Raw genomic sequence first — 27,415 nt, 5'->3', positions numbered from 1 at the left:
TGTGCCAGTACCAATCCTCAAAAACAATGCAAGGAGTTCTGGAGGGGGGGCCTTGAATTTTGTTAATTTTCAAGATGAGACCAGCTTTGAACAGATCATTGGTTTTGGAATATGTGTTTCTTGCTCTGATACCCTAAGGCATCAATGTTTTTAAAGGTGATCTGCTTTTTTAAGGGCTCTTTTTGGAGTTCTGGCCTTAGATCACACAGAAGTTTGTTCACAGATTAATCCAAGAGGTTTATGAGCACTTCCTGATATCTGAGGTACTAGGTTTGACATTTCTTTCCAGTTTCAGGCTCTGTCCCTTTGTCGGTATAAGCCTGAGAACCCTTGTAAGGGGTTGCAACATGGTGCAAGGAAGAATTTTAAGTATGCCCTTCTGTGAACAATGAGCTGATATCCTTCAAGAGAGGGTGCGGTGTTCTCAGCTTCTGACCCTTACAGAGCTTAGTTTATCTGGGAGCTTGATTTGATACAAATCTGACGGGTACCTTCCAGAATGGAGGCTCCAGAAGCCGCTGGATCCCATAATGAGTTGCAGAAGGTGATCAGTCTATTGGTGTAGATCTATCTTTAGTCCCTGGATTCTAAGATGACAACACGGGACTTTGTTCTGGGGGTCAGGATGTTTCAGAGGGCCTTGTTCTCTTGGTTGTATTTTCCAGTCTCACAACTACTCTGTGTTACCTTTCTTAGGACAATTAGCCAGAGATTGCATTGATGACTATAGCTCGAGCATGTGGTCAGAGGGAAGGTGTGGGTGCCATATGCCTGGGAAGTGGTGACCGAAGATGAGAATCTGAGGACCTCATTGTCAGCAGGTCATGGCTTGGAGCCAGTGCGCTCTCTCTAAAAGACAAGCTGGTTCATCATTCATGTGACAGCGTGAGCGTTTTTGATAGCACTTCTAAAGTTTTCCACTCAGTTGTTTGGTTGAGTGGTACAAGTGATGATGGATAAGATTAGGGAGGAAGCATGCATAAACTCCAAGGCATACTCTGAGTCAACAGGTTTCTCTAAAGATGGTTGCTCTTTTGCCAATAGCATTTCAGTAATTACAGACTGGTCAACGGATCATGTAGGAGGAGTGGACACCATTGAGACCATGTACTTCATTCGCCATGCTATGGGCCCTGGACAGTGATGTCTGTTAGCTGAGTCCTTCGCTCTGTCCCTTGCAGATGGGAGTCAGCCAGGTCTAGATTCAGTGATGAGCAGTGTTGGGTACACCTGGGCACCAGTTTCACAATAATAAAGGAGATCCTCGCTTGGCTTGTTCAGATGCTCTAGTTCAAGATTGGCTGCGGGAGGAAGTGTTATACGTATTTCCTTCATAGTTTGTTTCCCAGGGTGCTTCAGAAAATAGCGGGCCATTCAGGCCTTATTCTTCTGGTAGCCCCAATCTGGCATAGGGGCCATGGTGAGTGGATCTTTGGCATTGGTTGATTGGTAGTCCTCTTTGCCTTTCAGGGTAGGAATGCATAACCCACTTGCATGGACTAGCCTGACTGTTCTAGAGGAAAGGAAATTATCAGGTAAGTAATAATTTCACCTTTGTCACAAAAACAGCATTATTATTTAACACCACCATCAAAAGCATCATGCTTTGGCATCAAGAGAGTGTCTTCGGGTATAGGCCCAAAGCAGGGAAAATTTTTTTTTTTTTTTTTTTTAAAGCATTTGGCATGGGAAGAGTTTCTCAGGGCTCAATTTGGAACCCAGGAGACATGGCATCAAATATTGAAGGAAGATTTTGAAGTATTTGTACTGATCTCTGGTGCATGGATCCAAGAGTAAGGGGGGTCATTGCCCAAATAGCTGCACCAGGAGGTGGTACTCATCCTCCTCCTAGAAGGCCTAGCTGTTGATAGTCTCCAGTGGACCAGTATAGGCGTTGGTACATCTTCTCTATGTATCCAAGATGATGTATTCTCATACTGAGTCCATTCAGTTGGTATCAGTAGTCTTTGAGAGATGCTGTAAGAATGTATATGCATGTTTATTTAATATGGTCAATATGCCAGCAATCCCAAAAAGATCTCTGCAGAGAGCATATCATAAACAATATAATCTAGATATATGATATTTAAAATCTATGGGGTAGTTTTCACAAGGAATTACACATATAAATGTAACTGCTATTGTAGCAATTTTCAAAAGCCATTTGCCTGCATAAAGTGCACTTACGAAGGTAAATCCTGTGGACTATTCAGTGTCATATATTTTAGCAACTTTCAAAACTCCACTTACATTGATAAAATGCATTTCTCGTAGGACAAGCACGATGACAGTCTTCGCATGTGGGTGACATCATCTGATGGAGCCCGGCATGGAAAACTTTTGTCAAAGTTTCTTGAAACTTTGGCAGACTAAGCATGCCCAGCCTGCTGCTATCCGCTCGTCCACGTGAGGGTGCCCCTTCAGTCTCTTCTTTTCCGCAGTGCAGTGATCTCGCGGTGGTGGAGCTCCAACTTCTTGAAATTGTGTAGCTTTTCAGGTGTTTTTTCTGCGTCTGGTCCCCCTTTGCGATCAGTATCCCTCCGTTTTGGTAGGTACCCTTGTTTTCGGTCTTTTATCATTCTTTACAGTCGTTTCCCGACTCTTGCACCATGGTGCCCGTCTGTCATGGACCATGCGCCGGCCTCTCTTTTTCTGGTTGCGGCGTCAGGTTTTCAACGGTGCCCGCAGACCATGTCCATCATGGTTCCACACGAGGTATGTATCCTCTGTCTGGGGGCCTCGCAGGATGTCGGAGGGTATCGTTTGTGTGACCAAATGATACCCAAAGGGCGTCGAGTGTGCCTGGATAAAGTGGAGAAGCTCTTCAGGTCTCCAAAACCTTCTACTCCAGCTTCAGTGTCCTCGACGCCCAAGAACATAAGAAATTGCCATGCTGGGTCAAACCAAGGGTCCATCAAGCCCAGCATCCTGTTTCCAATAGAGGCCAAACTAGGCCACAAGAACCTGGCAAGTACCCAAATACTAAGAAGATCCCATGCCACTGATGCAATTAATAGCAGTGGCTATTCCCTAAGTATAATTGATTAATAGCCTTTAATGGACTTCTCCTCCAAGAACTTATCCAAACCTTTTTTGAACCCAGCTACACTAACTGCACTAACTCCCTCTATCCAGTAACCCTAAGGATCAGAGAGAGGGAGATCGAACCTTGGTGGTCCCTCCCCTCCCGCAGAACTCGGGGTCATCGTTGTCCTCAGTGCCGGGGAAAGACCGGGCCGAGTGCTGGAATCCAGGAAGCATAGACATCGGTCACAATCTCGTCACGGTTCTGGTTCCAGAGCAGCATCAGTGGCTGAGTCGCCATCGAAGTGGCACCGGCCACCGGGAGGCCCAATCCTCCGGTGCCCCCGGTAGCGAAGTGCTCCCCACCGGCTACAGTGCAGGGCGCCGTGCTACCTCTTGGACCTGAGGATGTGACGGCGACACCTCATCCCCCTCCATCAGTCCTGACCACCCAGGACTTCCAGGACGAGCTGGTCCTCAGGGTGCAATCGGCAGTGCTCAAAGCGCTCCAGAACGTTGAGCTGCTGGCGCCACCGGCCCCCATACCAGGGTCTGAGCCTCTGCCATCGATGCTCGCATCCCTGCTGGAACATCTGGACATTCTTCTCAGCACCCTGCTGATGCAACCGGTGCCCGAGAGGCCTTCGATGCCTCCTCTGCCACAGACACCCTCCACCGAAGTGATCCTGATTCCCGAGGCCTCAGGGACCGGGCACCCTTGCCTGCGGTTCCCCGGACCATTGCCGGTTCCCCCCTCCCCCCGGCGTACCACAGCCAATGCCCCCCCTCTGCTAGGGGTTACATAAGAACATAAGAAATTGCCATGCTGGGTCAGACCAAGGGTCCATCAAGCCCAGCATCCTGTTTCCAACAGAGGCCAAAACCAGGCCACAAGAACCTGGCAATTGCCCAAACACTAAGAAGATCCCATGCTACTGATGCAATTAATAGCAGTGGCTATTCCCTAAGTAAAATTGATTAATAGCCATTAATGGACTTCTCCTCCAAGAACTTATCCAAACCTTTTTTGAACCCAGCTACACTAACTGCACTAACCACATCCTCTGGCAACAGATTCCAGAGCTTTATTGTGCGTTGAGTGAAAAAGAATTTTCTCCGATTAGTCTTAAATGTGCTACTTGCTAACTTCATGGAATGCCCCCTAGTCCTTCTATTATTCGAAAGTGAAAATAACCGAGTCACATCTACTCATTCAAGACCTCTCATGATCTTAAAGACCTCTATCATATCCCCCTCAGCCGTCTCTTCTCCAAGCTGAACAGCCCTAATCTCTTCAGCCTTTCCTCATAGGGAAGCTGTTCCATACCCTTTATCATTTTGGTTGCCCTTCTCTGTATCTTCTCCATCGCAACTATATCTTTTTTGAGATGCAGCGACCAGAATTGTACACAGTATTCAAGGTGTGGTCTCACCATGGAGCGATATAGAGGCATTATGACATTTTCCGTTCTATTAACCATTCCCTTCCTAATAATTCCTAACATTCTATTTGCTTTTTTGACTGCTGCAGCACACTGAGTTGACGATTTTAAAGTATTATCCACTATGATGCCTAGATCTTTTTCCTGGGTGGTAGCTCCTAATATGGAACCTAACATCGTGTAACTACAGCAACGGTTATTTTTCCCTATATGCAACACCTTGCACTTGTCCACATTAAATTTCATCTGCCATTTGGATGCCCAATCTTCAAGTCTTGCAAGGTCCTCCTGTAATGTATCACAGTCTGCTTGTGATTTAACTACTCTGAATAATTTTGTATCATCTGCAAATTTGATAACCTCACTCGTCGTATTCCTTTCCAGATCATTTATATATATATTGAAAAGCACCGGTCCAAGTACAGATCCCTGAGACACTCCACTCTTTACTCTTTTCCACTGAGAAAATTGATCATTTAATCGTACTCTGTTTCCTGTCTTTTAACCAGCTTGTAATCCACGAAAGGACATCGCCTCCTATCCCATGACTTTTTAGTTTTCGTAGAAGCCTCTCATGAGGGACTTTGTCAAACGCCTTCTGAAAATCCAAATACACTACATCTATTGGTTCACCTTTATCTACATGTTTATTAACCCCTTCAAAAAAATGAAGCAGATTTGTTAGGCAAGACTTCCCTTAGGTAAATCCATGTTGACTATGTTCCATTAAATCATGTCTTTCTATATGCTCTACAATTTTGTTCTTGAGAATAGTTTCCACTATATTTTTCCCAGCACTGAAGTCAGGCTCACTGGTCTATAGTTACCTGGATTTCCCCTGGAGCCTTTTTTAATTATTGGGGTTACATTGGCCACCCTCTAGTCTTCAGGTACAATGGATGAATTTTTTTTTTTGTAATTAAACATTTTTATTTGGACATCAATAAATATACAAGCCAACAAGTTCCATACAGCTGTGTCCCTCGCGGGACTATTCTTGTCCAAACATTTTCAAACCAAGCCCCCCTGCCCACACAGTACACTAAACAACAACAGCATCGTCCCCAACAGAAACAGTCTACAGGCACGTATGAGTTGGCTATAAGGCAAAGATCCAAAGAATTATTACATTCCAGACAGTACTTCCCCACCAACCTGAGAATCACCAACAAAGGGCCGGAAAACCAACTCAACAAAGCATCCCAGCATTAAGCTCTATGCAAGCCCCAACTAAAGTGCCCTCCCCCCCTTTTCGTAGTGCAGGAGCCATATAACAAAGGGATCCCAAATCTGTTCATATTTGACCACCCTGTCCCTCCGATAAGCAGCAATCTTCTCCATTATTTGTATGCCTTTGAGTCTTGTAATAACCAGCTTTAAAGGCGGTGGCTCTGGCTTTTTCCACCAGTGGGCCAGCGTCGCCCGCGCAGCAATGGCCAAGTAGCGCAGTAAGCGTATATTACCTATTTCCTGCTCCTCTTGCCAAAGCCCCAGAAGCCATAACTCCGGGCATAAGCGAGGTTCCCTACCCACCAAATCCTTAGCTACCCTCTGTATCTATGCCCAAAACTCCCTTATACCAGGGCAAGACCACCACACATGAGCATAAGTGCCCTGGTCCGTCCCACACCTCCAGCATGTGTCAGAGAGTGTCGGATACCACTTCGCTAAAGTTACGGGACAGAGGTGCCACCGATACAGCATTTTGTATTCATTCTCAATCATATTAGTGGACATAGCATATCTCCCCATACTCAAAAAACTTGTCCCAGCGTTCCTTATCCCAATTCCCCCCTATGTCGCGTGTCAATGGATGATTTTAATGATAGGTTACAAATTTTAACTAATAGATCAGAAATTTCATTTTTGAGTTCCTTCAGAATCCTAGGATGCATACCATCCGGTCCAGGTGATTTTCTACTCTTTAGTTTGTCAATCTGGCCTACTACATCTTCCAGGTTCACAGTGATTTCGTTCAGTTCGTCTGACTCATCACCCCTGAAAACCATCTCCGGAACTGGTATCTCCCCAACATCCTCATTTGTAAACACGGAGGCAAAGAATTCATTTAGTCTTTCTGCAATGGCCTTATCTTCCCTAAGAGCCCCTTTAACCCATCGATGCCGCCTGTGCCCTTGGGGCCCAGGTCCGCTGCCCTTCTCGGCCCCCGCCCTTGGCGCCCGAGCCACAGCGAGGAGGAGGGTTCTTATGACCCATGGGGTGATGACTCTTCAGACATCCTTGGAGTTCTCCAATGACCCCCTCTCGGAGCCTTCCCCGCTGGAGGAACGGTGTCTGTCTCCACCTGAAGACCTGTTGTTTGCCAGCGTTATAAGGGCAATGGCAGAGGCTATCCCCTTCCAGCTCCTGTTGGAGGAGGATACCAGTCATAAGATGCTAGAGGTCCAGTTCATTGACGCTCCCAAGGAAATTGTGGCAGTGCCTGTCATGACATCTTTAAGAAGCTCCTCCTCTGTATGTGGGAACACCTGGCATCAGAGTCCCCGGTATCAGGAGGCCGATGCCACCTATCTGGTACAGCAGGCCATGGGCTTTGAATGGTGACACCTCCCCCACTAGTCGCCGGTTGTAGAGTCCACCCTCAAGAAAGCTAGATGTTTCAAGGGGCCATGCTGATGGCCTGCATTGCGGCCTACCAGCTGTACATGACCCAATACAACCACAATCTGTGGAAACAAGTCCAGACTTTGCAGAGGGCCTTCCCCAGCAGCAGCAGGAATCTTTCAGCCACTGCCATGCTAGGCCTTGAGGTGAGGTCCACCTATGACATGTTTGAAACCACAACCCGTCTGGCTGCCGGGAGCATGGGCACCAGATGGCTGGCTTGGCTCTGAGCCTCAGGACTCCGGCCAGAGGTTCAAGATAGGCTCGCAGATCTCCCCTGTACAGGCGAGAGCCTGTTTGGGGACAAGGTGAAGGAGGTCATGGTGCTGAAAGATCAGCATGATACTCTTCAGCAACTCTCCGCCAGCACCTCAGAAGACCCTTCCTCTGCCAGGAAAACCTCCAGGTAAGGACTAACATCCTTCTGTCCTAGGAGAACACCTGTTACAGGTAAGCAACTGCGCTTTGCACATGAAAAACCCATTTTTAAGCGTGCAAATGTTTTTCAACATCTGGTTCATAATGAATAAAAAAACATACATTTTCATAACGATCAAAACACCAAAATTAACAAAGATAGTGAACCTATCATTAGAGGAAGGAAACATGCCAGCAAGTCTAAAAGGGGCAATTGTAAAGCCAATTCTAAAAAAGAAAAACAGCGACCCACTTAACCTGAGCAATTACAGACCAGTATCAAACCTACCCCTAATCGCAAAACTAATTGAAAAAACTATACAAAGCAACTAGCGGAACACTTAGATAATAACATCTTGTATCCATCACAGCATGGCTTTAGAAAACACTATAGCACAGAGACACTCCTGCTAGCACTAACAGACAACATCATGAGAGGATTCGACAACGGCAAACATTATATCTTAGTGATGCTGGACCTCTCAGCAGCATTTGATACTGTAAATCATGAAATCCTTTTAAATAGACTAAAAGAAATAGGGTTAAGTAACACAACTATCAAATGGTTTAGATCATATCTAACCAACAGATATTTCCAAGTTCAAATCAAAGACGTAATGTCAGAGAAAATACACCTACAAACTGGGGTTCCACAGGGGTCAGCTCTATCTGCTACCCTTTTTAACATATACCTATTACCATTGTGCCACCTACTAGCCAGTCTAGGCATAACACACTATATATATGCTGACGATATTCAGCTAATACTACCTATAGATGAAACTCTGGAAAAAACACTAAACTTAGCCAATATGTACCTTGATATCATAAAACTACTACTAAACCAAATGGAGCTAGTAATCAATATTGAAAAAACAGAGTTCCTACACTTAGAACGCAAAAAGAATGAAATCATTCAAAATACAATCACACTCAAACAACCAAAAAATAGAACTAGCAGAGAAAGTACGGAACCTAGGCGTTATAATCGACTCAGAACTAAGCCTAAAACAACATATATCCCTAAAAGTGAGAAAAGGATATGCCAAACTCATGGTTCTCAGAAGACTCAAACCACTGCTAACAACTAAAAACTTTCGTACAGTGCTACAAGCACTGATCTTTGCGAGCACAGACTACTGTAATGCCTTACTACTAGGTCTACCATACACGTCACTCAGACCACTACAAATTCTACAAAACACCGCAGCAAGAATTTTGACCGGAAAAAGTAAAAAAGACCACATCACAGAAACCCTAGCCGAGTTACACTGGCTACCAGTCGAACAAAGAATTCAATACAAAACACTTTGCACCATACATAAATTAATACACAACGAAAATGCAGATTGGCTTAACACTGCTCTCCGCGTTCACGTACCAAACAGAAATCTAAGATCAGCTAACAAAGCACTCCTTACAGTTCCATCAATAAAAACAGCAAGACTCACCCAAGTAAGAGAGAGAGCTCTGTCTCTGGCAGGACCCATACTGTGGAACACCATGCCTTTAGAGTTAAGGTTACAAAGTGACAATAAATCCTTTCGGAAACACTTAAAAATCTGGCTATTTAAGCAAGCTTATCAAAAAGAGTGGGAGAGTAGTGAAACCGGCGAAGTGCGAGGTAGGAACAAATGAAAATGAATATCAAACACACACCACCACAATCAATACGTGTGTAGCTGTATTTTATTCTATATTACTTTATTTTATCATCCATCACTATAAGATAAAGTGACACTTATAAAGTTAGTATTGCTTTAATTTCGAAAAAAATAAAAAACTCCAAACAATATTGTATCACATTCCAATTATTTTATTTTAAAAAAACTATGTACTGAACCGATATGGCACTTGTGTAAATTAATGTCTCCGCATCCCTATCTTTATGTGCCTACTGTAAACCGTTGTGATGGAAGCTACTTAACGACGGAATAGAAAATTCTTAAATAAAATAAATAAATAATAAAACCAAAGTAATATCGAGATATAGTGAATTAATCAATTAGTGAAAGCTTTTATAAAAATACAACTCTGTCACTTATTTGACTTTTAGAAAAATATTTAAAGTGCTCCATAGATACCAGACAGCTACTGAAAAAGCTCTATTGTATTTTGTTTTGCAGGCCACATTTTGAAGATGAGGAACGATTGGGGGTGTTAATACGAATGATAGCTCAAGGGCTGTCCAATGGAATCCCCGACTCTGGACACATTTATGCATCTGTTAGAGCCAGTAGGACCCTTATTGCCTCTGGAGATGTGCAGGAAGTCTATAGTGGCATGGATCAGGTAAAGGAGAGGTATCAGTATTGTACCTATCCACAATGTAATTCAGCAAGATCCTTGGGCCTACATCCAATACAGTTATACCTAACTTGACCTAATCAGGTCTGAACTGATACTTTTGGAAACTATTACCCAAGAAGGAAGCCCTCACTCATTGGTTCCTGTCCTAGTGGGAGATAATGGCTTGTTTGATAAGACACTGACAGGCCAATACTGTAAGAATCGCGGGAGAGCGGGTGCTCCATGTTGAGCGCCCGCTCTTCCAATGTGTGCCTAGCCACCTCTCCTGGGCGTGCGATTCTGTATTTAAATGAGGGATTGTGCTAATAAGGAGGCACTAGGGACGCACCTTATTAGCATAGAGTTGGCTGCCAGCAGGTTCTGACAACTGACGCTCAATTTTACCGGCGCCTGTTTCCAAACCCGCTAGAAGCTATGGGTTAGGAAAACGGATGCTGTAAAATTGAGCGTTCATTTTTTTAACCTGCTGGCTGGTGGGCAGATTTTTTATTTTTATTTTTTGGTTCCTCTGACTTAATATCACTAGGATATTAAGTTGGAGGGTGTACAGAAAAGCAGTAATTTCTGCTTTTCTGTATACTTTTCCAGGTTGCTCAGAAATTAACGCCTGCCCTTGGATATTAATTTTCTTTCAGTATTCCGGGCAGTTAACTAATAGCCTCATCAATATGCATTTGCATGTGATGAGCGCTACTAGTTTTTTTTTTTTTGGGGGGGGGGGCGTGGCAGTTGGCTGCGTGTTTTCAACCCTATTAAAGTGACCACCTTTGCATACAATTTGCATTCACGAATAATACAAATACATGCAAAGAAGGTCATTATTAGGCAATTTGATGCAAATATTTTATCATGACCAAGCAAGAAGGTGGTCAGTCGCAATAAAATAACACTTCCTCCCTGGTATCTGTTAGATGTGCGGCGGGAGGCCCGGGAACCTAACGCAGGTCTTGATCTTCCCGCTGCACATTTAAGGTGGCAGGGGAAAAAAAAAACTGCAACCAAACGGGAAAGTTGGGCGGGGGTCATTGCCGACCCCCATTTCAACCTGGGGCTGCAGGTCTAGGCTGGCCCGACTCCCCCAAAAAATAAAGTGTGAAGTATGCATGCAGCTGAGGCAACCGCCTTACCTTAGCATCAATCCCAAGTTGGGGGCTGGTGCACCATTTTCCAAAATGGCGCAGATCTTGCCTTGCCCCAGTTATTTGATTGGGGTAAAGGCCTGGGATCTGACTCAGGCCACATGAAAAATGGCACCAACTGGGACGGGTGCAAAAGGGTGCATCCATCCTTGACATGGGATCGATGATAAGGTAAGGGGGTCTCAGGCGAGGGAAGGAGAACTTATTGGGGGTATGGGGAGGTGGGCTGCCTCTGTTTGGGGGACCAAGGGATTTATCTGCCAAGGGCGGCCATCTCTGTCAGGGGCGGGGAGGGGGATTTCTGTATGGGGGAGGCGGGGGAGGGGGATTTGCATATGGGAGGGCTGGGGGGCCATCGCGAGCTTACTTTATACTTTATTTTGGGGGAAGAGAGAAACGTATAACAAAAAACAGGCACACTCTAAAATGTAAAGTGGGAGAGCCCAAAATAGCTAGGATCTTGCAGAGCAGTTGGATTAGGCAGTCATCTTGGTCGCTGCTCAAGAGTGCCCCTCTTTTTTTCCCACATCTTAAAGTTAGATAAATTTGAACAAAGACGTTGAAGATGAAGAAACTGGCTACTGGGAAGGCTTTCATGCATCCTGCGAGGATGACAACTCTATTAATTAACTAGCGGTGGCCCACTACGCGTTGCAGTGGCAGAGTCAGGTTCTTTTCCCCCCTCCCCCTTCCCCTTGCTCATATACCTCAGTTACACATCGTCCTCCCCCTTGGTCACTCCCCCCCCCTTTTCCTTCCCTGTCCCCACTCCAACTCTCACCCCTCACACTCACCGCCCCCTTCATTCTCCCTCCCCTCACTGTCACCTCTCCCCGCCTACTCCCTACCCTTTCGTCAGTGACAGCACACCCTCTGAATCTCCTTCCCTGACTCAGATCCCCTCCCACTCGCAATGCCCTCCCAGCTGATCGCCGCCCCGTCCCGCTCCCTCTTGTGCGGTTCTGCGCAGCCCGCTCCCGAAGACGCGAGGTCAGCGAGGATCCCCTCCATGTCGTGCACGTGAGCCGTACCAGGTCGCCGCCGCAGCTCCTCCCAGGTGTCGAAGTTCGGCCGGCCAGCACCACCACGCCCATATCGCTGCCAGTCCGCTGCTGCTACTCCTCCCAGCGCCATGTTGGTCCCGCTGTGCCCGACGTGTGCTCCCGCCCGCGCATGCGCAGTACAGCAGCTTCATTTCCCAAGGTAGATAGCGTGTATTGTATGTCTGTCCAACAGATGTCGCTGTTTTCCCCACACACATGTAAAAACATGTTTTTCTCTGTAACCGTGTGACATCTATGTAATCTAGATAGAGAAGAACCTTGCCGAAAGTGAAAGCAAGGTTGTGTCCAAATTTGAAAGCAATTGGTGCAGTAGTTTCTGAGATTATCGATTACGTCCAAACTACTTTACATTTTTATTTATATAGATAAAGTATTACGATTTGTAGCTTTTTTAAAAGTAGAAAATTCAAAAAAACCTACCTTCAAAATTAGTTTAGTGTCTAAATAAGATATTTCAGTAGCACACAAATTAAATGTAAATTGTAAGCTGGAATCAAGCATTCAACCAATCAAAAAATCATCATGATTACCACTCTACAACATAAAAATATCATCTATATATCGGTGCCAAAGTTTGATAGATGTCTTAAAGGGGCAATTAACTAACCACTTACTTTCAAAGTGGCCCATATACAGGTTAGTAACATTGGGTGCCATAGTGGCACCCACAGCTACTAACTTGATCTGTTTATAATAGGTCCCATCAAACAAAAAAAATGTTCACATGAAGTGAATATAGCCAGATCACAGATAAAGGAAGAATGAACTAGATGACAAAATTCTGTCTGTCAAAGTATCCTTAAAAGCCAAAGTCGCCTCCTGCGGAATATATGTATACAATGATACCACATCAATCGTAACTAATTTCAGATTCTCAAGTGTACCATGATAATGTAAAACAGTAATAAAATTCGAAGAATCTTTCACATATGAGGCCAGCGTGGTAATGTATACTTGTAAAAATCTGTCAACAAAAATAAAAAGTGGGCACTGGATTGGTAAGTGATGAAGTCCTGGTGTTGTCTGAAGACTGCTTGAGGCCCATTGCATAGTGGGAGGCAGTAGATTGCAACCTTGCGTATCTCTTCGGATATTGTTTCCAGTATATTTTTAGTTTGATTATTTGGAATTTATGTATTGATGCCTAGATTCATCAAAATACTATAATTTTGCATGGATAATGCCCGTGATAAGAAAAAGGGGTGTGTCTTTGAAAATTTTAGAATTACCGTACCACGTGCTATGTTAAGGCCTTCATAGTAGTCAGTTTTTTATATCATCATTGGAGAGCCAACTAATAATTCAAGGTGAGGTTTGGTGGTAGTTTAGGGTTTTGGGGCCAGTTTTACATGCAGAGTGAGACGTACAAACAGCATAGTGCACCTCAGTGAAGATTTGACGTCATTTGGAGTGAGGAAAGTGTCACAAAGTTGAGATTTGTACAGTGTTCTCTCACTCTAGCTTGTTAGTACCCTGGAATAGAGTCCTGGTATAGAGGCTTTTAACATTGTACAAATCTCATCTTTGTGACACTTTCCTCACTTTAAATGACATCAAATCTTCACTGAGGTGTACTGTGCTGTTCGTACTTCTCACTCTGCATTTAAAACTGGCCCCAAAATTCTAAAACATCACCGAAACCTCACCTCGAGTTATTAGCTGGCCCTTCTTAAAGTAATATAAATAGTTGACTACTGTGAATGCCTCCACAGAGTCTGTCTCTCTCTTTTTTTCCTTCCACCTCTCCCTCCCTCGAAATGGCCGAAATACAATTTGCTATCTTTATCGCGAATAGCGTTACACCTGTTTCGGCCATATCGCACAGCTTAATGCCAGGAAAAAAGGTGTAGTTATTTCTGGTGTTGAAAGCATGCGATAAAAGCCCCTCATTTTCATTAATCCCATCCAAACCCCTCTCCAATCCCATTCCATGAAAAATGAATTTTGCCTCCTTATCCTCAGCAGCTCCCTTCTAGATGAAGGAAGAGGGAAAGGCAGCAACTGAAGGCTCAACAGCAGCCACAGTGCAAGCCTGGGATGAGATTTTGATGCCTGCCTCCCTGTGTCTTCTGGTGGGGGGAAAGGTCCAGTTATTCTTGATTGTATTGTAACCCGCACTGGTATTCTTGATGAAGGGTAGTACTTCGAAATTGAATCAAACCCCATCTTGCCGCATGTTTCAAGTGATATTGCTTAAAATAAAACACTGTAATTACATAAGCGTTTGAGATATTGCAGGGACCAGTCACTATTTCCTTCAGGCCATATATTCATAGGTGGCATAAACTAAACTTGGGGATCTTTTGATTTTGGATCCTCTCATTTTTTATCCCTGATAGAAGAGGATAAAGTACTGAAAATTTAGTAGACTACATGGCTCCTCCTTTTGTTATTAGTGTATTTCTGTATTCCAGAAACTGTTTACTTGGTGATGCAAGCCACAGGTTTTTAATTTTATTGCTTAGCTTCTAGTATTATGGTGTTTAATCAATTCATTTGAAGTGTGTGTGTGTATATATATTTTTTTTTCCTAGTAATTTTACATTGTGTTGATTTTTTTTTTTTTTTCTGGTGGGGTATGTTTCTCACTTTTAGGTAAAACTGATGCAGAGGACAGCTGAAATGAAAGATATGACGACAATACTGCGTAAACTATCCCGTATCAAGAAGCACATATTGAACAGTGACAATATGAGGTGAGAAATACACATTTATAACATTCACTCAAAGAAGTCTGCTTTCTGTGTTATAGAAATTGCTCATAAATCAGTTTGTATAATTCTTGTCTGAAATCAAATAATTTTTATTCTTCCATAGAACAATAGTTTCTAAACAGTTTCCGAAGTATTTTACAGAGATGAGATGTAAAGCCTTGAAATGAAAATGATAGCAGACATCTTTTGCATTATCCTGCACTCCAGGGAGACACTGTATGAGCTCTATCTTGGCAAAGTCGTGAGCAGTAGTGGAGATTACATGTTCTGTACAATAAAGGCCTGTTTTTCAAAAGCATTTACATACGTAAAACTGGGTTTTACGCATGTAAATGCACTTTATCCGTGTAAGTGAGCTTTTGAATATTGCTACAATATATACCAGTGAATTGTCCATAGGATTTACCCGCGAAAGTGACTTTTAAAAATTGCTACGATAGTTTGTTACTTTTACGCATGTAATTATTTTGAAAATTCACCTGCATGTATAAAAGTACTTATCCTGGAAGGAGGCAACCAGTACATGCATGTATGTATGTGGGGGGGTGGAGAGCGAGAGAAGGATTACACTACCAGAGCATCATGCAATTATTTGGAATGAAGGTTTACTTTACCAGCACATAGTGTTTACCATTGAGGGGCTGGGAGATTTAACTGCCAGCATCTGTTGCTAGCATTTGTTAGTGGGTGGTTTTAAACTGTTAGCACATGATGCTCCAGTGGGAGCACACACAGGAGAGGATCGCCTTGCTGGTGGCTGAAAGGAATCAGTAAGTTTGCTTGGGAATCTTTTTTTTTTTTTTTTTAAGTATTGGGGAGAAGTAACCTATTGGGATATATTATTTAATGTGTTTGTGCTTTTAATAGTCAGTAAGGCAGCTAATGAACAGAAGTTAGAGTGCTTCTATTTCCCAGCCCTCACCCACTCACCCCTAGCTCATCCTTTAATTTAGAGGCAGGTGGCACTCTTACACCAATAAATAAATAAAAAATACAATCAGCCTTTTAACTTCACTTCACGAATTCCCCACACCTTATTGATTATTCCCCTGTAGGCTACTACCAGGTATATAGTGAATTCACTAAAGGATGCTAATTAGACACATTTCTACTCCCATAGCAACCTAAAGCTTAACTAGGAACTGAACAAATTTGAGATGAAGGCAGTAAGAGGGGTGCCTCCCACTCTTTTGCATAGTGTCACATGTATGATTTTTTTACCCGCCGGTGAGAGGTTGTACATGTGCATTCGATGCAAAGAGCTCCTGTCTCTTAGAGAATGAGTCTGATTTCTGGAGGCTAGAGTAGCAGACCTGGAGGAGCTGAGGCAAACAGAGAGGTATATAGATGAGACCTTCAGGGACAAGGTAGCCAAGTCCCAACTTCAGACTGGCAGCTCTGGTGCTGCCTTGGAGGAAGAAGGTCTCATGAACGGAGAGCATCGATCTGGTGCAGCAGGAAATGATCCTGTAGCAAGGACCTGCTCTCCAGGTGGTGCATTGTCCTTTCGCACCGAGGATGTGTCTCCAAGGGCTACTGCCCAGGAGGGAAAGGTTAGGTCAGCCGTCATAGTTGGTGATTTGATTATTTGGAATGTAGACAGCTGGGTGGCTGGTGGGCATGAGGATTGCCTGGTAATATGCCTATCTGGTGCGAAGGTAGAGGACCTCACGTGTCACCTAGATAGGATTTTAGACAGTGCTGGGGAGGAGCCGGCTGTCGTGGTACATGTGGGCACCAACTACATAGGAAAATGTGGAAGGGAGGTTCTGGAAGCCAAATCTAGGCTCTTAGAAAGCTTAAATCCAGAACCTCCAGGGTGGCATTCTTTGAAATGCTCCCTGTTCCACGCGCAGGTCCCTAGAGGCAGGCAGAGCTCCGGAGTCTCAATGCATGAATGAGACGATGGTGCAAGGAAGAGGGATTCAGTTTTGTAAGGAACTGGGGAACCTTTTAGGGAAGGGGGGGGTCTCTTCCGAAGGGATGGGCTCCACTTTAACCAGGGTGGAATCAGACTGCTGGCACTAACCTTTAAAAAGGAGAGAGAGCAGCTTTTAAACTAGAACAAGGGGGAAAGCAAACAGTCGCTCAGCAGCGCATGGTTCGGAGGGAGGTATCTTCAAAGGATACTAATAACACATTAGAATTGGGGCTTCTCAACAGTCAGGTTCCAATAATAAGAAAAGTAGTCCAGATTTCAGTTACCCCAATATTGACTGGGTAAATGTGCCATCGGGACATGCTAGAGAGATAAAGTTCCTGGATGGAATAAATGACAGTTTTATGGAGCAATTGGTTCAAGAACCAATGAGAGAGGGAGCAATTCTAGATCTAATTCTCAGTGGGGCAAAGGATTTGGTGAGAGAGGTAACAGTGTTGGGGCCGCTTGACAATAGTGATCATAATATGATCAAGTTTGAATTAATGACTGGAAGGGGGACAGTAAGCAAATCCACAGCTCTTGTGCTAAACTTTCAAAAGGGAAACTTTGATAAAATGAGAAAAATAGTTAGAAAAAAACTGAAAGGAGCAGCTACAAAGGTAAAAAGAAGCACAGTCCAGATGTATTCCACACATTAAGAAAGGTGGAAGGAAGGCAAAACGATTACCGGCAAGGTTAAAAGGTGAGGTGAATGAGGCTGTTTTTAGCCAAAAGATCTTCATTCAAAAATTGGAAGAAGGATCCAACAGAAGAAAATAGGATAACGTATAAGCATTGGCAAGTTAAATGTAAGACCTTGATAAGACAGGCTGAGAGAATTTGAAAAGAAGTTGGCTGTAGAGGCAAAAACTCACAGTAAAAACTTTTTAAAATACATCTGAAGCAGAAAGCCTGCAAGGGAGTCATTTGGACTTCTAGATAATCAAGGGGTTAAAGGGGCACTTAGAGAAGATAAGGCCATCACGGAAAGATTAAACAATTTCTTTGCTTCGGTGTTTACTGAAGAGGATGTTGGGGAGATACCCATTCCGGAGAAGGTTTAAATGGATAATGATTCAGATGGACTGAACAAAATCATGGTGAACCTAGAAGATGTGGTAGGCCTGATTGACAAACTGAAGAGTAGGTAATCACCTGGACTGGATGGTTTACACCCCAGGGTACTGAAGTAATTAAAAAATGAAATTTCTTATCTCTTAGTAAAAATTTGTAACCTATCATTACAATCATCTATTATAGCTGAAGACTGGAGTGTGGCTAATGTAACCCCAATATTTATAAAGGGCTCCAGGGGAGATCCAGGAAATTACAGACCAGTTAGCCTGACTTCAGTGCCAGGAAAAATAGTGGAAAGTGTTCTAAACAACAAAATCACAGACATGGTTTAATGGAACAAAGTCAGCATGGCTTTACCCAAGGCAAGTCTTACCTCACAAATCTGCTTCACCTTTTTGAAGGAGTTAATAAACATGTGGATAAAGGTGAACCGGTAGATGGTAGTGTATTTGGATTTTCAGAAGGCATTTGACAAAGTTCCTCATGAGTGGTTTCTAGGAAAAGTAAAAAGTCATTGGATAGGTAGTGATGTCCTCTCATGGATTACAAACTGGCTAAAAGACAGGAAACGGAGTAAGATTAAATGGACAATTTTCTCATTGGAAGGGAGTGGGCAGTGGAGTGCCTCAGGGATCTGTACTGGGATCTGTGCTTTTCAATATATTTATAAATGATCTGGAAAGGAATACAATGAGTGGGGGAATCAAATTTGCAGATGATACAAAATTATTCAGAGTAGTTAAATCACAAGCGGATTGTAATAAATTGCAGGAAGACCTTGTGAGACCCGAAAATTGGGCATCCAAATGGCAGATGAAATTTAATGTGGATAAGTGCAATGTGATGCATATAGGGAAATATAACCCATGCTACAGTTACACAATGGTTCCATATTAGGAGCTACCACCCAAGAAAGAGATCTAGGTGTCATAGTTGATATCACATAGAAATCGTTGGTTTAGTGTGCTATGGCAGTCAGAAAAGCAAACAGAATGTTAGGAATTATTAGAAAGGGAATGGTGAATAAAACGGAATATGTCATAATGCCTCTGTATCTCTCCATGGTGAGACCGCACCTTGAATTCTGTGTACAATTCTGGTCGCTGCATCTCAAAAAAGATATAGTTGTGATGGAGAAGGTACAGAGAAGGGCAACCAAAATGATAAAGGGGATGGAGCATCTCCCCTATGAGGAAAGACTGAAGAGGTTAGGACTGTTCAGCTTGGAGAAGAGACGGCTGAGGGGAGATATAATAGAGTTCTTTAAGATCATGAGAGGTCTTGAATGAGTAGATGTGAATCGGTTATTTACTCTTTCGGTGGTTATACCCTCCCATCCACAAAGAGTAATTCCATTTTTCTTGCATGTTAAAAAAACAAAACAAAACAAAAAACTGTTGGTGATGATCAAACAAGCATCCTGTAATCACTTTCAAACTATTATTCAGACCTTCAAAAGTAGAAGCTGGATCATGTCCTGCTGGGACCACTAACTGAACATTAGCATACAAAAAACCTGTAATCCCTAGAGAGCATATAAGAGCACCCAAAAGACACATGAATAAATAACAGCAATGATAAGAGAGAGGATTCCTGAGGGACTCCACATTCCAACAGAAATGGTTCAGACAGCTCACACCTACCACAGAAATCCTATCATCGAAAAGGAAGATATCCACTCAGTCACTCCCAATCCAGCCTGTCTGCAGTCCTCTGACAAAATCCTATAATTACCCAAATCAAAAATGTTAGATCAAGCAGAATTAACAGATTCCCCTCAATTTCTACAAAGTAACATCTTAGCTACTGCCATCAGTAGCCTCTCCATGCTGAACTCCTTTCCAAACCAGAATGACAGTCATCTAAGCCACCCACTTCTTCCAGACAGGAATACAATAGAAAGTGACAACTTTCTTTATAACTTTGGCCAGGTAAGGGTATTAGCCACCAGAAGGTAACTGGTGAATCCAATGTAGGCTTCTTCAAGAGTGGCGTTACCACTGCCCCTTTAAGTGGGTTGTGAGAAATTGCATGAAGACTGAGACTGGAAGATTGGGCTTCCAAATGGCAGATGAAGTTTAATTAAACAAGCTCAAAGTGATGCATATAGGAAAAAGTAATCCAAACTGTAGTGACATGATGTTAGGCTCCATACTATGGACAATATGTCGAAATCCTTGGCTCGGTGTGCAGTGACAGTCAATAAAGCAAAGAGGAATAGGTAGGAAAGAAATGGAGAATGTCACAGTACCTTTGAATTACTCCATGATGCAACTACATATAGAGTACTGTGTACAGTTCTGGTCTCCAGGTCTCAAAAAAAATATAGTGGAACTGTAAAAGGTTTAGTGAAGAACAACCAAAATGATTAAGGGAAAAGAAAGATTCCCCTGTGAGGAAAAGTTAGAGACTAAGTCTTTTCATCATGGAGAAGAGATGGCTGAGGAAAGAGATGATAGAGATCTATAAAATCACGAGTGCAGTAAAATGAGTAAATGTGAATAGTCCCATGCACCAAGCATCCTGGCTTTTTTTTGTCACCTGTATGGCTACCTGAAGATCATCAGATATGATCACTCCCAGATCTTGCTCTTGTTTTATGTTAAAAAGAATGTCATTCCCTATATTTACTTGATGTTTTTACATCCCAAATGTATGACTCTGCTTTTTTTAGTATTAACTCTTAGCTGCCAAACTTTAAACCATTCCTCATGTTTGCTATACCTTTCAGGATGTCTCCCCTCTTACATATTTTAGTATTATCTGCAAAAAAGGAAAACCTTTGCCAGTAGTACTTCTGAAATATTGCTAACAAAAATGTTGAACAGAACTAGACTGAGGTCAGATCCCTGAAGCACATAACTGGTAACCATCCTTTCCTCAGAGTGAACTTAGTTTACCACTACCCTTTGTTACCCTCCACTCAACCCGTTTCTAACCAATTTTAGTCACTTTAGGACTCATACCCAGGGTGCTCAGTTTAAGTTGCTTGTGTGGAACTGTGTCAAATGTTTGCTGAAATCCAGGTCCACTACATCTTGTGCTCACCCTTGATCTAACTCTCTGGTCATTCGGAAGAAGATTCACTTAGGTTTGTCTGATAAGACTTCTCATAAAACCATGCTTCTTCAGATCCTGTATCCATTGGATGCCAGAAACTGTATTATCCTCGCATTAGCAGAAATTGCATTCATTTACTCTCCACCAAGGTGAGAGTAACCAGCCTGTAGTTCCCAGTCCCCTCCTTACTTCCACTTATGTGAAGAGAAAACATTTTGCCTCTGTCCTTTAGAATCATTTGACTCTAAAGAAACATTGAAAATTCCAGACAGTGGAGCTGCCAGAACTTCCAAAGTTTCTTAGATAACCTTGGATATATTCTTTCTAGTCCAATTGCTTTATCTGCTTTTAGTTTTGCCAGCTTCTTGCAAACACAGTCTTCTGAAAATTGAGGTCCATCTCATTTCCATTTCTATATATGACAGTTTCCTGTGGTCCTACTGTAAATCCTTCCTCTTTGAACATTGACTCAAAATATTTGTTAAGCACTTCTGCTTTCACAAGATGAACTAACTGAAGAAAAGGCGATTAGGACAGGAAATTAAATTCATGACTTATTTCCTGAGAGTGGAGACTGAAGAGATTTGGGAAGGATCTGTGGCTTATGGTGCACCAGAGTGTGCATTTGTTAATTTATTTAGGTTTAGCTAATGTTGTTTCATTGGCAGCTGAAGACTAGTTACATTCACGTTCAGTAAATTTCCCCATCGACAAGCAGGAATGAATGAACTATAACATAGATGATGTCATCCAACAGCACCAATGTGGACATAGCTATCAGAGCTCAGTTAAGAGTTTACTAGAATGTGCTGGAGTTCCCATGTGCGCATACTGCATCATGAGTCCCTCTTTCTTTGAGCTACTGTGAAGATGTTCCAGGCTCTCTTAAAATGTTTTGGCCTTAGTACCATTTTTATTGCCTCATTGCTGCTTCTGTTTTTTTCTGTTGCTGCCTTGTCAGCCCTGCAAACAGAACTTTAAGTTAAAATAAATAAAATACATTTAAATGAGTATTGAAAACCAAAATCCAAGAAGCCTGCGTCTGTGGGTATTGGATGTCCATCATGGATGCACATGCTGTCTGCTATTGCCGCCTGGGCCAAGACCATGGCGCCTCAAACTGTGAAAGCTGTGGTTGATGCCTGCTACGTTAATAACACCCCACTTGAAAGATGGAGGTGCTAAAAAAAAAAAAAAAAAAAAAAAAGGCACCAGCAAATAAGAGCCTGAAGTCTTGGCACAAGGCAGAGCAGCATAACATTCCCTCTCCAGGAGTTAGGCATCATCGGACTCTTGGCATAGGAAATCAAAACAGGAATCGTCCTCTTGTTTCTGCAAACACAGGAAAGTCGTCCCCCCCCCCATGGTGCCAATTTCCGGATCCATCTTGGATTAGAGGTTGAATATAGCGTGGAAGCACCAAAGAGCACCTAAAGGATGAGAAGGGCTCCCTTTGGGGCCATCCCACTTAGAACTGAAGTGGGATGGCCCCAAAGGGGCCTCTGCACTATTTGTGTAGAGGCCGGCTCCAAAGTCCTTCATGTTAGTTGCATTGAAAACTCCCCTTGAAGGGCATGCTGTTTTGTGGATGGTGCCAACATCATCTCCTCCTATTTCATAGTGGTGCTTTTGGGGTTATGTGCTGAAGTGCTCCACTCCAATACAGTCAATGGAGTCTTGGCATGCCATTCCAAGTCCGACTACACCCTAGAATGCAAGCTCTGCACCATTGACCTGGTTGCCATGGATCTGGTAAAATAAATGGCTTGGTACAATGGGGATCTTAAACACCATAAAGGATAATGGAACCTGTGCTATTGAGGCTAGAACCCACCATGGCATGTCATATGTTGGAAAGGGAAGATGTGGGATCGGTTTACTCTGAGTTCCTACCAGATGTGTGCCCCTCATACCAACAGAAATGTCCTTCTTTTTTGCCCTTATCGGGGTCATGACTTAGTGTTCCCCTATGGTTAGGAGGAGGAGGAAGATTCCATGGGGATTCCTTCAAATCCTGTAACAGAGTTGAGCTAGCCTATCTTGCATCTGGATGATCTCCATAAGAACAAAGGGTTTGCTATACTGGGTCAGACCAAGGTCCATCAAGCGGAGTATCCTGTTTCCAGCAGTAGCTAATCCAAGTCACAAGTACCTGGCAGGGGTTGATAGATTCCATGTTGAGTATCCCAGAAATAAGCAGTAGATTTCTGCAACTCCAGCTTAATAATGGTTATTTATAAGTTTCTGGATAAGCGGCAAAGATGCTGTCCATTAGAATCAGGAAGGAAAAGATCTGAGAAAAGATGTCTTTAGGCTTCTTCAGTTCTTTCAGCCTCTGTCGTACTCTGGGCGTATCCTGGTTCAAAACCTCCTTAAGGGCTTGCATATGAGGATGTAGCAGATGCCTATATTGTGCCTTTTGGTGGCCCAAAAGCTCCTGATGGACCCAGGCCTGCCCAGGGTTTGCGGAGATCCACTTGATGATGGAATCCATGGTGAAACATGCTAAATTCATTTTTGATTACTCCAAAATGATTCCTGGGAAGGGCCCAAAAGTGTTTGGGATAAAGGTTTTTCAGGGAACGATAGTGTCCAGATCACGGCTACCAGCTCTATATGTGGAGTATTTGCATAAATATGTCTAAGAGCTAAAGCCTTAGACAGAATCATCAGATCCAGAGCAGGCAAAATTCAATAGAGCAGTAGAGGACATGAGGGAATAGGAGGAGCATCTCATCTTGTTCCACTTTTGAAGCTCTTGATGTCATAGCCAGGACTTCATCCACTTCCATAGGAACCCAAAGGCTCGTGTGGTTGCAAGCAAATGGCCTCCAAGTGGACATGCATGATCATCTTCTGAATGTACACTGACAGGGTTCAACTTATTCAGTGAGGAGGTTCAAGAGACAATGGATTGGTTAAAGAACATTAAACTACCTTACAGTCTCTATCAGCTATGGCAGGGCACCAGCCAGCTCCTGCCTGATGCCAGCAATTTTCACTACAAGGGACCATTCTTTCACAGAGGTCCCTTCTGCTCTTTTCAGCATCATTGACCTCCTCCAACTCCAACAGCTGCTGCTGCTGTCTGCTCAAGGTCAGCAGAGGGACAGGCATCAGCCAAAGGTTCAGCAGCAGATGCAGCCTAAGCCTGGGACAAGTTTTTGATGACTTTGAGATCTGCCTCTTCACCTCCGGATGGGGACAGGGTTCATTCCTTTCTCGCAGAATTGCTCCATGTTATTGAGGATCAGTGGGCCCTGAAAATCATGATTATGGCTACCACTTATGCTTCTGCCACCCTCCTTCAATCCAGTGAATTTCATTCTTCAGCTCCAACCTTTCTCAAGCTGGTGGTGGAGTATTTCCTTCAACAAAAAGCGATTGTCCCTTTTAAAGAGTGTGGGCAGGGATTCAACTCATAGTATTTCTTAATTCCCAAGATGTCAATCAGTCTGTACTGGATTTTGGAGGCTGAGCAAGTTGGTTCAGGAGAGGTTTTTTATGAACTCCCTCCAGGTGATTCTTCCTTTCATTCAGCTGAGGAATTGGATGTATGTTATGGATGTGAAAGGTGCTTATGCACACAATCTCATTCATTCTGCCCATTATTCATGCCTCCAGATTTATTGTGAAGGATGCATACTACCAATACACAGTGCTCCTCATTGGCATCTTGGTGGTCCCAAGCATGTTCATAAAATGCTTTGTCGTAGTTGTGGCACACTTTGTAGCAGGAGTCTGAATTTTCTTGTACCTGGATCACTGTTAGTATCAGCTCAATCTCCATCATGAGTCCCTTGAGAAAACCATATGGCCCTACCAGTCCCTGCATTTCCTGGTCAACTTTGCCAAGTCAAACCTAGTCTGTCTCAGAGAATTCAGTTCATAGAAGCCTAGATAGATTTGCTTCAAAGCAAAGTGTTTCTCCCTGTAAAAAGATCCACATTGTTGATGAGCCTAATATGGTCTCCTTCAATTGTACTGAGAGTTGGCAAAATTGGTCCTGGTCCTACTGGGACACTTATTGGCTAAGGTGTATGTTCCTCTGACTCTTAAACACGAGGCCTTCAGTAGGGCTTATGAAGCCACTGAATTTGGTGGGATCTTATCCCACCAAATACTTAAAATCCCCAGGATGAAAGCATCCCTTCAGTGATATAAATTCAGAAGTTCTAAAGATGGGTTGCTCGCTGTGAGTTCCACCATCAAGTGACTAGGTCTAGCTTGACACCTCTACCAAGAGATGGTAGGGTGCATATCAGTGCAGTGTAGACCTAAAGGATTGTGGTCCCCAGAGAGAGTCATCTACAAATCAACCAACTAGCATTGCAAACCATCCACTGTGCTCTGAGGGCTTTCTCTCATCTTCATTCAGAAAAAAGAACCTTGATCCAGATGCATTGCCAAGTGGCCATATTCTATAGAAACAAGCAAGGAGGTGTGGACTCTTATGCCCTCTGCCAAGAAGCCTTGGGAATCCGGTCTTGGGCTGGACATCACAGTGCCCATCTCTAGGAGACCTATCTTCTGGGGATCCAGAACGGAGTTGCAGTGTTTTGTATGAGCTGCAGGCAGTGGTTCAAGATGTTGGACATAAGGGGAGTTGCAGTAATCCATGCAGGAAATTACTGAAGTCTGGATAACTGTTACAAAGGCATTATCATCCAAGAGGAGCTGGAGAATTCAGAGCTGGCAAAAAAAATGTTTGATACTGCTTGGATCTGAACTTTGGTGTAAGTTGAACCTAGTATAAAGGCTAGACTCTGTAGCTGAACTGAAAAACAGTGGGATTTTAGCAATATCAAGGTTTGATGGCTGGGTTCTTTTTTTCCCAATCCAGAGTATCAGACTTTTTGGGTTTAGGCTTTGTTTTGGTGTAACCAGTTGGCAAACAAGCTAATTTTAAAATGTGTGAGTGTGCCCATATACATGCGTATTGGCACATAAATGGAGATTTGCTGGAATTTGAAATTGTGCACCTACATGTTTTAAAATACACCTTCTGTACATAAGTATGCTCCTAATACGCTAACAAACCTATCACACATCTTCCCTAGGACTTTACCAGCTTGTATGCAGATTTTAAAACATTCTTGGGCTAGGGACATTCCCAGTTTTCTAATTAGTCCACCAGTCAATCTCTAGGTCTTCCAGACACCTCTGGTTCTTCATCCTATATACTCCCTAGTTGACGTGGACCCCTTTCCCTGCCATGTAAGTCCTAAAACACAAGGTCTGCAGACTTGCTCATCATTAAGAGTAACAGTAAACGTTATGTGGCTAACAAGCCAACGTGTTGTTGCTTCTGGTTTTAAAATATGGAGTTATGTATGGAAGTGTTTGCCCCACCCCAAAGCGCCCATCCTTTTTCCGCCCCTTTATTTTTGTTGCATATACGCGTATATACACACCTTTTAAAATCGCATTGTTCGCACGCTGCCCACATACGCGCGTATGTAGTTATTTTTGTGCAAGCAATGGTTATGGAATGGTTAGAGTTGAGTGGGACCAGTAGCTGTATGACATCGGTGTAGGAGTAGTAAGAAATTGTATAGTGTCTGATGAGCTTGCTCCAAGTGGGCAGTGTATTTATTTTATTTATTTGTTTTTATATACCGGTGTTCGATCTGGAATATCACATCGGTTTACAGTGCAACTAGGGTTCTAAGAAGGTGGCTTCTTATTTTACATTGTAACTTCATAATATTTCTTACATTATATTTTAAAATGAAATGAGAACATATGAGGTTCCAGAATCAAAACCACAATGAATTATGACAGTATTTGTTAATAAGGTTTTGGTACTGAGGTGAGGTCAGAAGTCAAATTGGTACTGGTCTAAGACTGAATGGTTACCAACATTGGCATCACTGGCACTGTTTTCTCCTGGTTCAAATCCTATTTACAGGACCGTTCAAACAAATTCGCCTCCATACTACAACTTCTACATGGTTCTCAATCCCTACAGGCGTTCCACAAGGTTCAGCACTCACAGCCATTCTGTTTAACATTTATCTTGCACCTCTTTGCAAGCTTCTTGCTACTCTCGGTCTCTCATATCTGTTTTATGCAGGTGACATTGTTTTTCTTTCCTACTTGGCAATCAATATCCCGATTCTTATCCTCTATCAACAAATGGTTATCTCATAAGAAACTTTGCCTGAATTTGTCAAAAACAGAAATAATGATTTTAGGTAATCCAGCCTTTTCGAATCCACCTACAACTTTTTCCTTTGATAATATTACACTTCAAATCTCACAATCTGTATGTAATCTTGGAGTCATTGACGCCAAATTAAACATGAGAACCCACATTGTCATTACGACAGACATCATACTATAATCTGTCTCCTCAAGCACATCAAGCCTTTTCTTTTACATGACTTTAGAACTGTCCTCAGTCCCTGATTCTTACCAGCATCAATTATTGCAACTTTCTGTATGTCTGTCTCCCACAGTCTACAATCAGATCCCTCCAACTTGCACAAAACTCAGCTGCCCAACTACTTACAAATACTCGATTACATGATCATATTGCTGGTGCTTTGCACACCTTCCACTGGCAGCCTGTATAATCCTTCATTTCTGTGTTCCCTCACAAAATCTTAGATCACAAAAT

The 27,415-nt window shown here is 43.0% G+C and overlaps 1 protein-coding gene across 1 annotated transcript in view; it reads left to right on the top strand.

Moving 5' to 3' along the window:
* Positions 1 to 27,415, top strand: part of PITRM1 (pitrilysin metallopeptidase 1) — a 206,640-nt gene that overhangs the window by 121,748 nt on the left and 57,477 nt on the right. Inside the window, exons 19-20 of the mRNA XM_029588546.1 lie at positions 9,635 to 9,800; positions 14,617 to 14,717. Coding sequence (XP_029444406.1) covers positions 9,635 to 9,800; positions 14,617 to 14,717 — 267 coding nt within the window. The remainder of the gene's footprint in view (positions 1 to 9,634; positions 9,801 to 14,616; positions 14,718 to 27,415) is intronic.

The sequence above is a fragment of the Rhinatrema bivittatum genome, chromosome 2 (genome assembly GCF_901001135.1).
Source record: "Rhinatrema bivittatum chromosome 2, aRhiBiv1.1, whole genome shotgun sequence".
Classification (NCBI taxonomy): Eukaryota; Metazoa; Chordata; class Amphibia; order Gymnophiona; family Rhinatrematidae; genus Rhinatrema; species Rhinatrema bivittatum.
The sequence above is the reverse complement of the archived record's forward strand: the minus strand, read 5'-3'. Positions and strand labels throughout refer to the sequence as shown.